Source organism: Garra rufa, chromosome 3 (assembly GCF_049309525.1).
Source record: "Garra rufa chromosome 3, GarRuf1.0, whole genome shotgun sequence".
Lineage (NCBI taxonomy): Eukaryota > Metazoa > Chordata > Actinopteri > Cypriniformes > Cyprinidae > Garra > Garra rufa.
The window spans coordinates 33,263,389-33,277,603 of NC_133363.1; the positions used below are offsets into that span (position 1 = coordinate 33,263,389).

Here is a 14,215-nt window from a genome sequence, read left to right on the forward strand (position 1 = left end):
CTAATTATTATTAAAATAAAATAAATAAGATTGTATGACATATTATGCAATTTAGTAAAGGATTTTTGTTTTTATCTTGGCATACAGATGTTCTTTATTAAATGACAGATACTGATAATTAACAAAGATCTGATTGTCTGATTTGATTTGATGTAAATAATTGACTTAATGAATTATTTAGTAAAAAGTAATTGAGACAATTTCACACAAATTTAAGATTTTATTGATGTATTATGAAATTTTGTGAAGAATTGTAAAAGTTATTGTCAGGTCAAGTGTTTATATTTATTTGGTGACACTTTACAATAAGGTTCCATTAGTTATTGTTAATTAAGGTATTAGCTAACATGAATGAACAATGAGCAATACATTTAGTACAGTATTTATTCATATTTATGACTTATGTCTTAAGTAGCTTGGATATATTTCTTTGGGTCAAAAATGATCCATTTTTTCTTTTGTGCCAAAAATCATTAGGATATTAAGTAAAGATCATGTTCCGTAAAGATATTTTGTGAATTTCCTATTGTTAATATATCAAAACTTAATTTTTGATTAGTAATATCCATTGCTAAGAACTTTATTTGGACAACTTTAGAAATTCAATATTTCTAATTTTCAATATTTAGGTTTTTTTTTTACGCCCTCAGATTCCAGATTTTCAAATAGTTGTATCTCGACAAATATCGTCCCATCCTAACAAACCATAAATTAATCGAAAACATATTCATTCAGCTTTTAGATGACTGGTTTTGTGGTCCAGGGTCACATTTGTTAATGTTAGTTAATGAAAATACAGTCGTTCATTGTTAGCCCATGTTAATTCACAATGCATTAACTAATGTTAACAAGCACAACTTTGATTTTATTGTTCATTCTTCGGCGCATTCTTTAGTTAACTAATGTTAACTAAAGAAGCTTATTGTAAAGTGTTACCATTTATCATATTTGACCCTTTTATACACTTGTATCAAGCGTCTAGTGTGTCTCAGAGAGCGTTAACATCATATCATGTGGTTTGATTTTTATTTAAAGAATAAAAGTTGCTGTGATGTTGAGCAGAGGGAGAGGTTGTGTTTGACTTAAAGTAACTTGAAACACATTGGCCTGCACATCTGCTCTGCGTTACAGGGATTGGTTCGTACAGACATGACGGTGCAGTCAGGTCCTTGCGGGGAGGAATTTAAAACGGCAGGTGACACGGACACCTGAAAGCGAGGGCCCGAGCCAATGCTGCTTAATGACAGATAATAAGCAAGACTTTCTTTAACATGTTTACCTACTGTTCTCTTGCCATGGCGTTCGTGCCATACATGCTAGTGTTTTGTCTCTCCCTCTGAGAGGTTTTGTCCCATCTGGAGCAGATGAACTGAGAGAGCCACATTACTGGGCTGTAGCCTCATGCCTTTGATCCTCCTCTACTGGAATGGGCACTTCTGCAGCTGTAACCACTGCTCCGCTGGCCCGACCCGATCCAACCCCACAGCTCCTAAAATACACTTGCATAAACACAAACACATATGCACCCTAACGCCCTCGCATATTAATCCATTTGTTTTGATGCTTTTGTTCGGCGGGCATGCATGTCGTCGTCATTATATTACAATTAAGCACTGAAGCGCACATTACGCTACAGATAATCCGCCCTTTTTTTATAAGACTTCTAAATTAGCCATCTGTTACATCAAAGAATTTGTAAATTGGCCATATGTGTTGCATCACATTGTTTGTGTTTCATTATGCAGTCAGGTTTCATGGTATGTGTGAATAAGACCGAGGATACGCTTAATGACAAGAGCGTGTCTGTACATCGGTCGCTCTGTTTTATAGAAATGACCAAAACACCAGTTTACATTCCTTCGCACCTGTCTGTAAGCACTTGTTCTCAGTCGTAATTTCTGGTTTTGTTTTTCTTTTTGCAGGTGTATGCACCAACTCCAAGCTCAGATGACTTCAACAGAGACTCTCCATCCTACCCGTCCCCCAAACCGCCCAGCAGTATGTTTGCAAGCACTTTCTTCGGTCAGTCATGATCATTTAAAATCATTTTTTGTTATTTTACCACTTTCTAAAGAAAGGTTTTTTTTGAAGTTTAAGATCAGAAGGGTTTATACAAATATGCAAGGGCAGACGAGAATGCCCACAGCATTGCAAACACACGGTTTTGTTGTACTGTACATGCATATCGCATATGTTAAAAAAAAACCCTAGTACTAAATGGGGTAATAGACATATTTCTTTTAAATATGTTTGCTATTAAACTAGTTGTGTTGTCTTTGAGGTTATTAGGGCCCGAGCACCGATGGTGTGAGGACCCTATTGGATCTGCTTCGTTTATTAGGGCCCGAGCACCGATGGTGTGAGGACCCTATTGGATCTGCTCCGTTTATTATTATTATTATTATTATTATTATTATTATTATTATTATTATTATTCTTCTCCAAAATGAATCGCATTTTAGAGGGTCTAAACATGCCCGAAAACTCATGAAACTTCGCACACACATCAGACCTGGCGAAAATTTACGTCTGATATGGGTTGCAGAAGTGGGTGTGGCAAAATGGCTCGACAGCGCCACCTTTACACGTTCCGCGGTGTGCGCATTCAGCTGTGATTCACATACATGCACGAAAATCGGTACACACATGTAACACACCAATACCTACAAAAAAGCCTCTTGGAGCTAAATTTGACACCCAACAGGAAGTCGGTTATTTTTAATTTTCTCAACAAATTTTGTGTCATTTTTGCCATTTTCAGGCCTCGTATCTGAACGAACTCCTCCTAGAGATTTATTCGGATAAACGCCAAATTTGCTGAGTCTAATCTAAAGCCCTTTGTGACGTTAAATTGTGAAGATCTAGAGTTTTCATCGGAGGGCGTGTCCGTGGCGGCCTGGTAAATTTCGATGTTTCGCCATGAAAAACGAAGTTGCTATAACTCAGGCATACAATGTCCGATCTGTCCCAAACTTCACATGTGTGATAACACTCTTGACCTGATGACATCTACATGCCCATATTCAGTTATAGTCATAGCGCCACCTGCTGGCAACAGGAAGTGTCATGCTGTACTCTACAACAGACTCCTCCTAGAGATTTATACACATCAACACCAAAATCGGTCAGTCTAATATAAAGGCCTTAATGATGTTAAATTGTGAAGATCTTGAGTTTTCGTTGAAGGGCGTGTCCGTGGCGGCCTGACAAATTTCGAGGTCTCGCCATGGATATAAAACTTGTTATAAATCAGCCATAAAATGTCCGATTTGCCTCAAACTTCACATGCTCGATAAGAGTCCTGGCCTGAAAACATCTGAAGGCCAATATTCTATTATAATCACAGCGCCACCTGTTGGCAACAGGAAATGACTTGTAGCAAACTCCTCCTAGAGATTTAATGATATCAACATTATATTTGGTCAGTCTGATCTAGAGGCCTTAGAGATGTTAAATTGCGAAGATCTTGAGTTTCCGTTATAGGGCGTGTCTGTGGCGGCGTGACAAAGTTTGATGTTTCGCCATGGACATAGAAGTTGTTATAACTCAGCCATAAAATGTCCGATCTGCCTCAAACTTCACAGGTTTGGTAAGAGTCCTGGCCTGAAGACACCTAAAGGCCAATATTCAGATATTATCATAGCGCCACCTGTTGGCAGCAGGATATATCATATCTTTCACTAACTCAAACATACCAAGGCCAATCTGCACCAAACTTCATATGTTTGATAAAAGTGCTGGCCTGAACACATCTAAATGCCAATAATCAGTTATAGGCATAGCGCCACCAGCTGGCAGCAGGAAATTTGGCACTTTTAAGTGACTTTGACATATTTCTCCTATTTTTACTGCATTAAAAGCATACTGCCCACCATTAGCTGTGTTCCTAAAGCCACCGGTCGGCGGTGAGCCCGTGTGCGAGGGCCCGTTCATCGCTGCTTGCAGCTTTAATTATTATTATTATTATTATTCTCCAAAATGAATCGCATTTTTGAGGGCTTAGACATACCCGAAAACTCATGAAACTTCGCACACACATCAGACCTGGCGAAAATTTACGTCTGATATGGGTTGCAGAAGTGGGTGTGGCAAAATGGCTCGATAGCGCCACCTTTACACGTTCCGCGGTGTGCGCTTTCAGTTGTGATTCACGTACATGCACGAAAATCGGTACACACATGTAGCTCACCAATACCTACAAAAAAGCCTCTTGGAGCAAAATTTGACACCCAACAGGAAGTCGGTTATTTTTAATTTTCTTAGCAAAATTTGTGTAATTTTTGCCATTTTCAGGCGTCATACTTGAACGAACTCCTCCTAGAGATTTATTCGGATCAACGGCAAATTTGGTGAGTCTAATCTAAAGCCCTTTGTGACGTTAAATTGCGAAGATCTAGAGTTTTCATCGGAGGGCGTGTCCGTGGCGGCCTGGCAAATTTCGATGCTTCGCCATGAAAAAGGAAGTTGCTATAACTCAGGCATAAAATGCCCGATCTGCCCCAAACTTCACATGTGTGATAACACTCCTGACCTGATGACATCTATATGTCCATATTCAGTTATACTCATAGCGCCACCTGCTGGCAACAGGAAGTGTCATGCTGTACTCTGCAACAAACTCCTCCAAAAGATTTAATCAGATCAACACCAAAATCGGTCAGTCTAATAAAAAGGCTTTAGCGATGTTAAATTGCGAAGATCTTGAGTTTTCGTTGAAGGGTGTGTCCGTGGCGGCCTGGCAAATTTCGTGGTCTCGCCATGGATATAAAACTTGTTATAACTCAGCCATAAAATGTCCGATTTGCCTCAAACTTTACATGTTCGATAAGAGTCCTGGCCTGAACCAATCTGAAGGCCTATATTCTATTATAATCACAGCGCCACCTGTTGGCAATAGGAAATGACTTGTACCAAACTCCTCCTAGAGATTTAATGATATCAACATTATATTTGGTCAGTCTGATCTCGAGGCCTTAGAGATGTTAAATTGTGAAGATCTTGAGTTTTCGTTAAAGGGCGTGTCCATGGCGGCCTGACAAAGTTTGATGTTTCGCCATGGACATAAAAGTTGTTATAACTCAGCCATAAAATGTCCGATCTGCCTCAAACTTCACATGTTTGGTAAAAGTCCTGGCCTGAAGACATCTAAAGGCCAATATACAGATATTATTATAGCGCCACCTATTGGCAGCAGGATATATCATATCTTGCACTAACTCACACATACCAAGGTCAATCTGCACCAAACTTCATATGTTTGATCAAAGTGCTGGCCTGAACACATCTACATGTCAATAATCAGTTATAGGCATAGCGCCACCAGCTGGCAGCAGGAAGTTTGGCACATTTAAGTGACTTTGATGTATTTTTCCTACATTTACTGTATTAAAAGCATACTGCCCACCGTTTGCTGTGTTCCTAAAGCCACCGGTCGGCGGTGAGCCCGTGTGCGAGGGCCCGTTCATCGCTGCTTGCAGCTTTAATATTGATTTGAACTTGCTGACAAACTCTTGCACCAATAAAGATTAAACAATCCATTTGAGATTGCATAGTGAGTCGGAGTAGGTACTAAATTTGATAAGGAACAAACTTTGCAATCGTTTAAAAGTGCATTCCATATGCTATGTATGTGTGTAGTATGAATGAACAAAGCCCTGCTATGTTGACTTTGTCATATTACCTATAGTGTCGGTTGCATCACTTCAGTGCCATTCACAACTCCTCTCCCATGGCTTCATGGGATAGTAGAGTGTCCACTTCAGAATTTTGGCAGAAAAAGTAGGTCATCCAAATACTTTTGCACCTACTGTTTCATGCATACTATGAATTCAGACATACTACTCTTTTCACATACTGTTTTTCGCCTACTTCACTAGCAGTCAAAAGTTTTTGAACAGTAGGTTTTAATGTTTTTTAAAGACGTCTCTTCTGCTCACCAAGCCTGTAATTATTTGATCCAAAGTACAGCAAAAACAGTTAAATGTAGAAATATTTTGACTATTTAAAACAATTGTTTTCTATCTATATATATTTTAAAATGTAATTTATTCCTGTGATCAAATCTACATTTTCAGCATCATTACTCCAGTCTTCAGTGTCACATGATCCTTCATGGAATCATTCTAATATGCTGATTTGCTGTTCAAGAAATGTTTTTATTATTATAATTATCAATATTTAAAACAGTTGAGTCCATTTATGGATCATGGGACTGGAGTAATGAAGCTAAAAATTCAGCTTTGAAATCACAGGAATAAATTATATTTTAAATTACATTTAAATAGAAAGTAGTTGTTTTAAATACAAATATTTCAGAATTTTACTGTTTTTGCTGTACATTGGATCAAATAAATGCAGGCTTTGTGAGCTGAAGAGACTTCATTAACATTAAAGAAAACATTAAAAATCTTACTGTCAAAAACTTTTGACTGGTAGTGTATATGGTAGGAAAGTATGCTTACTCAGATGCATTGTACCTAAAAAAAAAATGATATGCACACTATAGCATTGAGTATGCATTCTGATATATTTAATAACACATGAAATTGAGCTATTGAGTATTCAGACCAAACACTAAATTAAATTCTATATAAAAAATTAAATAAACATTGAATAACTTTTTTGGATGTTACAGAGATGCATTTTAGAAAGTATTTGACTAGTCATGCAGAGTTGTGGACTGAATTCATTAACAGGTTATGGTTATTAACATTTATGATTCATCATGTTAATTTCTTGTTTTGGCAATAGACAATTCTAAAGCTGAATCTTCTACCAGTCTACTTTAATTATATAAACATTTTCAAACCCTCAGTCTATGGTTTCTAGTATGTTCCTTTTCCAATCTCACACTTTTAACTTTTTCTTACGCAATTGTGAAGCCGTCTCTTTACGTTTCACTCACTGCCTATCATGCTACTGACTTCACAGACGTAGATAGTAAACCAACCATGCGTATTTCAGCTTTGCCAATCTGGACTGATAAAAATTATATGGCCATTTCAAGCCGTGTGTTTCGGGCTGTGAGGAATTTCTCCTTTAAAAGTTGAGGCGGAAGCAAGTGAGCTGCGGCTGGCTGAATGTTATCTCAGCTGCGCTCAGCTTTTGGCTCAGACTCAAGTGTAAAAGCAGACTTAAAGAGAGGCCGGTCTTTTTGACATCCTCTATCCAGAATAAGGAGTGTAGGGGTCAGGCTTTGGCTCACATATCAAACTGTGTTGTTTTTTTCTTTGTTTATCAGCATTATTGATCACATTAAAGTCACCTCAGTCTCACTCACAAAGTAACTTACATTAAAGTTAGACTGTAAAGATATTTCCCAACATTTTTAATGTCCTTTGTCACTTTTTTAGATGGGACCCACAATTCTTCTGACCCATGGAACTCATCCAGTGGGATCAGCCAGCCAGGCTATGGGGGGATGTTGGGAGGATCTTCATCTCACATGCCACAGTCTGGAAACTACAGCAACCTGCACTCACACGACCGCCTGGTGAGAGTCAGTGGGATCAGATCAAATACAAACCCTTGTAGTATAACTGTATATAAAACTAAAAAAAATGGTCCTCTTCCTCTTCTGTCACAGAACTACCCACCACACTCGGTGTCGCCCACAGACATCAACGCTAGTCTGCCACCCATGTCCAGCTTCCACCGCGGCAGTGCCAGCACCTCACCCTTCGTCACCGCATCTCACACTCCACCAGTCAACACCGCAGAGGGAGTTTTGGGTACGTTAGTCTGCACACATCACATTGTAGTGTTGTTCTTGAGTTATGAGTCATTCTTAGGCCCACACTTCATCTGCGCCTGCAAAACTTCATGTCTTTGTAGAGAATTTATTTTAGGCGTAATCTATATATACACTACTATTCAAAGGGGTTCTTTTATTTAGAAGGATTATTTACATTGATCAAATGTCACAATAAAGATTTTACAGTGTTCCAAAAGATTTCTAGATATTTGATAAATAGATGCTAAAAATCTGAAAAAATGCATCACAATTTTTTTTCAATTAATTAATTATTTTATATATATATATATATATATATATATATATAGCAATAAGAAATGTTTATTGAGCAGCAAATCAGCATATTCATGATTCTGAAGGATCATGTGACACTAAAAACTGGAGTAATAGCTGCTAAAAAATCAACTTTGCCTTCACAGAAATAAATGATATTTAAATATAAAACCGTAAACTGTTTTTAAATTGTTATTAATAATAAGTTACTGTATTCTTAATTATAAAAAATGCAGATTTGTTGAAACTTCTTTTAAAAAACATTTAAAAAGTCGTTCAAACTAAATAAAAAATTGAAGTTTAAATTAATTACATTTAAATTAGTATTTTGATTCACCATGCACAAAACAATATATATCAAAAGTTCTTTAATACTTTTGGTTACACTTATTTTAAGGACTTAACTAGTTGTTTATTAGCATGCATATTACAAGCATATTAACTGTTTATTAGTACTTATAAAGCACATATTAATGCCTTATTCTGCATGATAATATGTGACCGTGGACCACAAAAGTAGCCTTAAGGAGCATGGGTGTATTTGTAGCAATAGCCAAAAATACATTGTATGGGTCAAAATGATACATTTTTATTTTATGCCAAAAATCATTAGGATATTAAATAAAGATCATGCTCCATGAAGACATTTTGAAAATTTATATCAAAACTTAATTTTTAACTTAGATTTTTTTTTGCACTCTCAGATTCCAGATTTTTAAGTAGTTGTATCTCAGCAAAATATTCCTATCCTAACAAACCATACATCAATGGAAAGCTTAATTTTTCACCTTTCAGATTATGTATAAATCTCAATTTCAGAAAATTGACCCTTATGACTGGTTTTGTGGTCTGTGGTCACATATTTAGATCCCTTAACCCGACCCCATACCTAAACTTAACAACTAACTAACTTTTAATAAGCAGCAAATTAGGAGTTTATTGAGGGAAAACTCTTAGTTTAAAGTAAAGGTGTGTTCAGTATATTTATGCACACAAGTATCACATATTTTTTTATATATCCCAAAACATTGTTGAAGAGTTGAAGGTTATTTATCACTTATTTACTTCTGCACTTTTTAGTTCGACACACCTAGCACCAGCTGCTACTCGCCAATAAAAAATACATGACAATAATGTCTCTGTCAGCTCTGTTCCGATGTGAATGCTGTATCTCTGTGTGGTCTTTGTGTAGCTGCTGCCAACCGAGGGAACACCACTGGAAGCTCTCAGACTGGAGACGCGCTGGGAAAAGCCCTGGCTTCGGTAAGATACATTCCCATTCCCTTTCCCCACCAGACCTCTTAGTCTATGCATTAACTATTTCAGAGAACAGGGAATGACTTCCATCTATATACATCCCTCAGGCCATGCAATGGATAAAACACAACATATACGATAAATGGTTTCAGGCATCGTAAACATGCCCTATGTTGTTCGACTTGCTTTCGAGATCTTCATGTTGCAGACGCGGGTGAGATTACCCGACATAATGGCGCAGTTAATTCTTTAAAGGACAGGACTTGTGCTCTTAGGCTGGGTATTAGTAGCAGTGCAGAAGGTTAAGAGATTGAATAAGGTCAGGGGATCTGTTTGTGGATGTTGCTGGACCTAAGCCCGGATAATTGTGCTCTTAATCTCGCAGTATACAAGAAAAGGAGCTGTACATAAAAGCCTGTGGATTATATGTTGGTTTGGATAATGAGTGCCAGCGTTCGTGCGAGTTCCTAATGTGTCCCTGAAACTGGAGCTTACAATAACCTCTAAAACTTGCAGAGACTTATTTAGCTCCAAAAAATCCTGCAGACTTGCTTATCCTACAGTAAGTCACAACAAGCCTTTTTTAAAAGTAGGAACACATCTGGACTGATTCAGCACTGTTTCGGACTTGGGCCGTAGACTCACCTCTCAGCCGAGGACAAGGACAAGCTTTTTCTTACCTTTTGAAGTCCTTTTCGCTGAAATTAGACACCTAATCTTGCTCTTTGATTGGGGAAAAGAAAGAAGAGGAGAAAAAATGTTACTGATACTGTGGGTGAGGCCTGCCGGGCCACTGCAGCACACTCTGGCACACAAACAAACACAAGACAGTGCGGCTGAAAGATAATCACAAATTAAGTCTTTTTGTATTTGCAGACTCAATTCTATTAGCATGATAAAGCAGTGGTGAAACGGACACGGTCGGGCCGGGGTGGAGAGCCGAGGGGAGGGGGAAACGTCCTAACTGCTGCGGCTCGGCTCTGCGGGCTGCCCATTGTGCCACTTTTGTTTAGGTTCCTTTTGGATGGTTTATGCTCATTGGGCCCCCGCTGGCGGAGAGCAGCGTGACTGATGAGGGGGCGGAGATCCGCTTGTTGTTTGTAAAATGAGTGCTGTTACACTGGAAATACAGCAGAAGTCGGCCAGGACGCTCCGAATGGCTCGCTTCAACTCATTAGGTCAGGACTCGTGACCGTAAGAGGTCCTGAAGCACAAGGGCGAAGGGGGCGGGCGCTTGCCTGGTCGCAGTCGTGATGGATCAGATACTGTGTTTTACTGGTGAACAGTCAAGAAACACCCAGGTGAAATTCACTTGGAGTGTAATTGGGATTTTGTCTGGAAATAAACAAAGTTTAGTAGCATTATGACATAAAATAAAAACAATACAATTAATATTTCAGATTTGATACTATTTTGAGGCTACTATTGAAATCAGTAAATTTGTCACCATGATCGTGTGGCTCTTTGTGAAGAAGGTCAGATTGAAGGTCCAGATGCTCTTTGAATCATCTTAATTCATGCTGGAGAACATGATCGTCATGAACTCGTGGAGTTCATGTCTTTTTTTAAAATGGAAGATTTGGACAAGCCAAATGACAGATTTTGCCTGGAAATAAACAAAGTGTTAAAATTTCGACAGTTTAAAAAACACAGCGGCATTATGACATAAAATGTACCATAAATATTTCCGATTCAATAGCATTTTGAGGCTACTAATTAAAAAAAATTACATTTGTAACATTGATCATGTGGCTCTTTGTAAAGATGGTCAGATTGAAGGTCAAGATGCTTTGAATCATTTAATTCATGCTGAAGAACGTGATCATCATAAACTTGTGGAGTTCATGCAGCTCAAGTGTTTCTGTCTTTTTAAAATAGAAGCATTGGATAAATACTAAGATGTTAAGAAATTTAAGGATTCATTTTTACAGTCTGCTTATCACTAAAATTATGCTGATAGTTGAATTTGTAATAAATAAAGTTGAAGTTTTAGTATTTTGGCAGTTTAAAAAACACAGCAGAATTATGACATTAAAAATGTATAATAAATATTTTAGATTCAATGCCATTGTGAGGCTACTAATCAAATCAGTACATTTCTGACATTGATTATGTGGCACTTTGTAAAGATGGTCAGATTGAAGGTCAGGATGCTCTTTGAATAATCTCATTTCATGATCATCCTGAACTTGTAGCGTTCATGCAGTTGAAGTGCTTCTGTCTTTTTAAAATGGAAGATTTGGATAAACTAAATACTAAAATGTTATGAAATTCAAGGATTCATTTTCCAGTCAGCTTTTCGCTAAAATTATTATGCTGATAATTGAATTTGTAATGAATAAAGTTGACAGACTACATGAAAAATTAAGATTTTGTCTGTAGTTTTAGTATTTTGACAGCTTAAAAAAAAGCAGCATTATGACATAAAAAGTACAATGAATATTTCAGATTCAATACCATTTTGATGCTACTAATGAAGTCAGTACATTTCTCACATTGATTACGTGGCACTTTGTAAAGGTGGTCAGATTTCAAGTCAAGATGCTCCTTGAATCATCTCATTTCATGAGTTTATGCAACTCAAGTGCTTCTGTCTGTTTAAAAAGGAAGATTTGGACAACCAAATACTTTTTGAATTATGAAATTCAAGGATTAATTTCTCCATCCAGTCAGCTTTTCACTGATATTACTATGCTGATAATTGAATTTGTAATGAATAAAGTTGACAGACTACATGAAATATTGAGATTTTGTCTGGAAATAAACAGATTATAAAACACGGCAGCATTATGACATATAATGTACCATAAATATTTCAGATTCAGTAGCATTTTGAGGCTACTAATGAAAAACGTAAATTTGTGACATTGATCATGTTGCTTTTTGTAAAGATGGTCAGATTGAAGGTCAAGAGGCTCTTTGAATCATCTCAATTCATGCTGAAGAACATGATCATCTTGAACTTGTGGAGTTCAGGCAGCTCAAGTGCTTCAGTATTTTTAAAATAGAAGATTTAGACAATCAAATACTAAGATGTTATGAAATTCAAAGATTCAGGGATTGATTTTTCCAGTCAGCTCTTCAGTAAAATGACTATGTAATGAATAAAGTTGCATTAAATAAGAAAAAATGCTATATAAAAGAATCTCCGATATCAGTAAATATCTGTTAATATCGCAGAGGATTTCTTTCTTTGTATCTCTCTGTCTATCGCTCTCACTTGCCCCCTCTATCTCTCTCTGTCTACTCTGAGAGATGAATGTACTAAACCCCCAGGCAGGATTTGCAGAGTTGATTGAAACACAAAAGTGTGGCATTCAGGGTTTAATAAGAAGATTAATAACGATAGTATCCGCATTTTGATGTGTTTTTAAGTCAAATGGACTTCATGATCCCCTGCAAGTGATGGCCCACAACTTTAGAGCTGTTTTTTCTCAAATCCTGCCAGATAATTGGGATCAAAACCTGAATGTTTCGTAGTGGTTTCCATTATGAGGCCCAAAACCATTTTAGCAGAATGTAGAGTGTGGCAGGGATGTTTACTTGCATCTGACATTTGGCTTAACCAAAAAATCCCTTTTCTAGTTTCAAAGACCGAGTTTTTTTTAGAGATGGGATTCTCACGCAAACAAGGTGAAAGAAGCCCGTCAGTGGTGCTGCACTATGAGGTAAAGGCTGGAGGCCTTTCTTCTTCATGGCATCTGTTTGTTTATTATGGTGTGGGCAGGGCTGCGCCTGTCTCTGTCGCTGTTTATTGGGCAGGCAGGGAGAGGCTTTATTACCTCTCATCCATAACTGAAGATGAGCCAGAGACGCCCATCCACACAGCCACAGGCCAGACTCATTCACTCTAATGAGCTCCAAAAAGAGAGATTAATGACCATGTCTTTTCTCTCTCTTTCTCTGCATCATCCAGCTGCTTTCTTTGCTCTATTCCAGCTCCTCTCTATTATGTATTAGAAGTGACGTTATGGACGCCATGTAAACGGAATTTGACGGTATTCTAATGTGGCTCATCTAGTCGTGTTTAGAATGTTATTTTTTATGACAGAATAATGTTATCTTTTAAAATAAAATATCACAACTGTTTCATATAAATATATATACAGTAACAGTGCTTGGACGTATTGCAAACCTCTAACGTGAATTATTACCACCACTGTTTGTTTAGCCTTTTTCCCGCTCTCTTGCAGGGTTTCTGATCTTTTGTGCTCATGTGGTTTCACTTGTGATGTGCAACATGCAGCGGGTGTGTGGCGTGGGCCCAGGCTTTGACTTAATAACAACCACAGATGTGTCAGAAAGCCAGGGAACGCTGGCTGGACTGCAGGTGTCACACAGCATTTGGAGTGCAGGAGGGGTTGTGTATTTTTCTGCAGACATTATAAAGGGCGGCGTAGGCTGTTAAAAGCCCATATGTATGCTGTGAGCATTTTTTTTTTACTGCTGCTCCACTTGTAAAATCAGCAGAATTGATGAGCCAATTTTGGCTGAGCACAGACTGAGGGATGCTAACCGCGGCCGTAAAGCCCCGAGAGGGAAACGACAGGTTGTGGGTTTTAAAGGTTGAGCGAGCTTCCTCACAGACTGATCTCTGTCTTTCTCTCTCTCTCTCTCTCTCTGCAGATTTATTCTCCTGACCACACCAGCAGTAGTTTCCCCTCAAACCCCCCCACTCCAGTGGGTTCTCCTTCTCCTCTGACGGTTCAGGCGGGTGCTGGCACAGCAGGTACAGTGGTGACGGCCAGCGGCCCCACAGGAAGGGCAGGTAGAGAACCAGTCTGCCTCTCTGACCCCACACCACACCCTCACCACTTAGTCACACAGTGACCCTCAGAATATTTGCACGCACTTCAAAATATATGGATGTGTGGATTATATAACAAAACATTGGTAAAACCTTACAATAAAGTGTCATTTGATAACATTTGT

The 14,215-nt window shown here is 38.1% G+C and overlaps 1 protein-coding gene across 8 annotated transcripts in view; it reads left to right on the forward strand.

Annotated features, from left to right (window-relative positions):
- Positions 1-14,215, forward strand: part of tcf12 (transcription factor 12) — a 180,471-nt gene that overhangs the window by 139,488 nt on the left and 26,768 nt on the right. For 6 of the 8 annotated variants that reach the window (XM_073835961.1, XM_073835962.1, XM_073835964.1 and 3 more), the window contains 5 exons: positions 1,923-2,022; positions 7,353-7,492; positions 7,586-7,730; positions 9,219-9,289; positions 13,910-14,051. In XM_073835961.1, the coding sequence (XP_073692062.1) occupies positions 1,923-2,022; positions 7,353-7,492; positions 7,586-7,730; positions 9,219-9,289; positions 13,910-14,051 (598 nt within the window). The remainder of the gene's footprint in view (positions 1-1,922; positions 2,023-7,352; positions 7,493-7,585; positions 7,731-9,218; positions 9,290-13,909; positions 14,052-14,215) is intronic. The other 2 variants (XM_073835963.1, XM_073835966.1) reach the window with 1 other exon arrangement.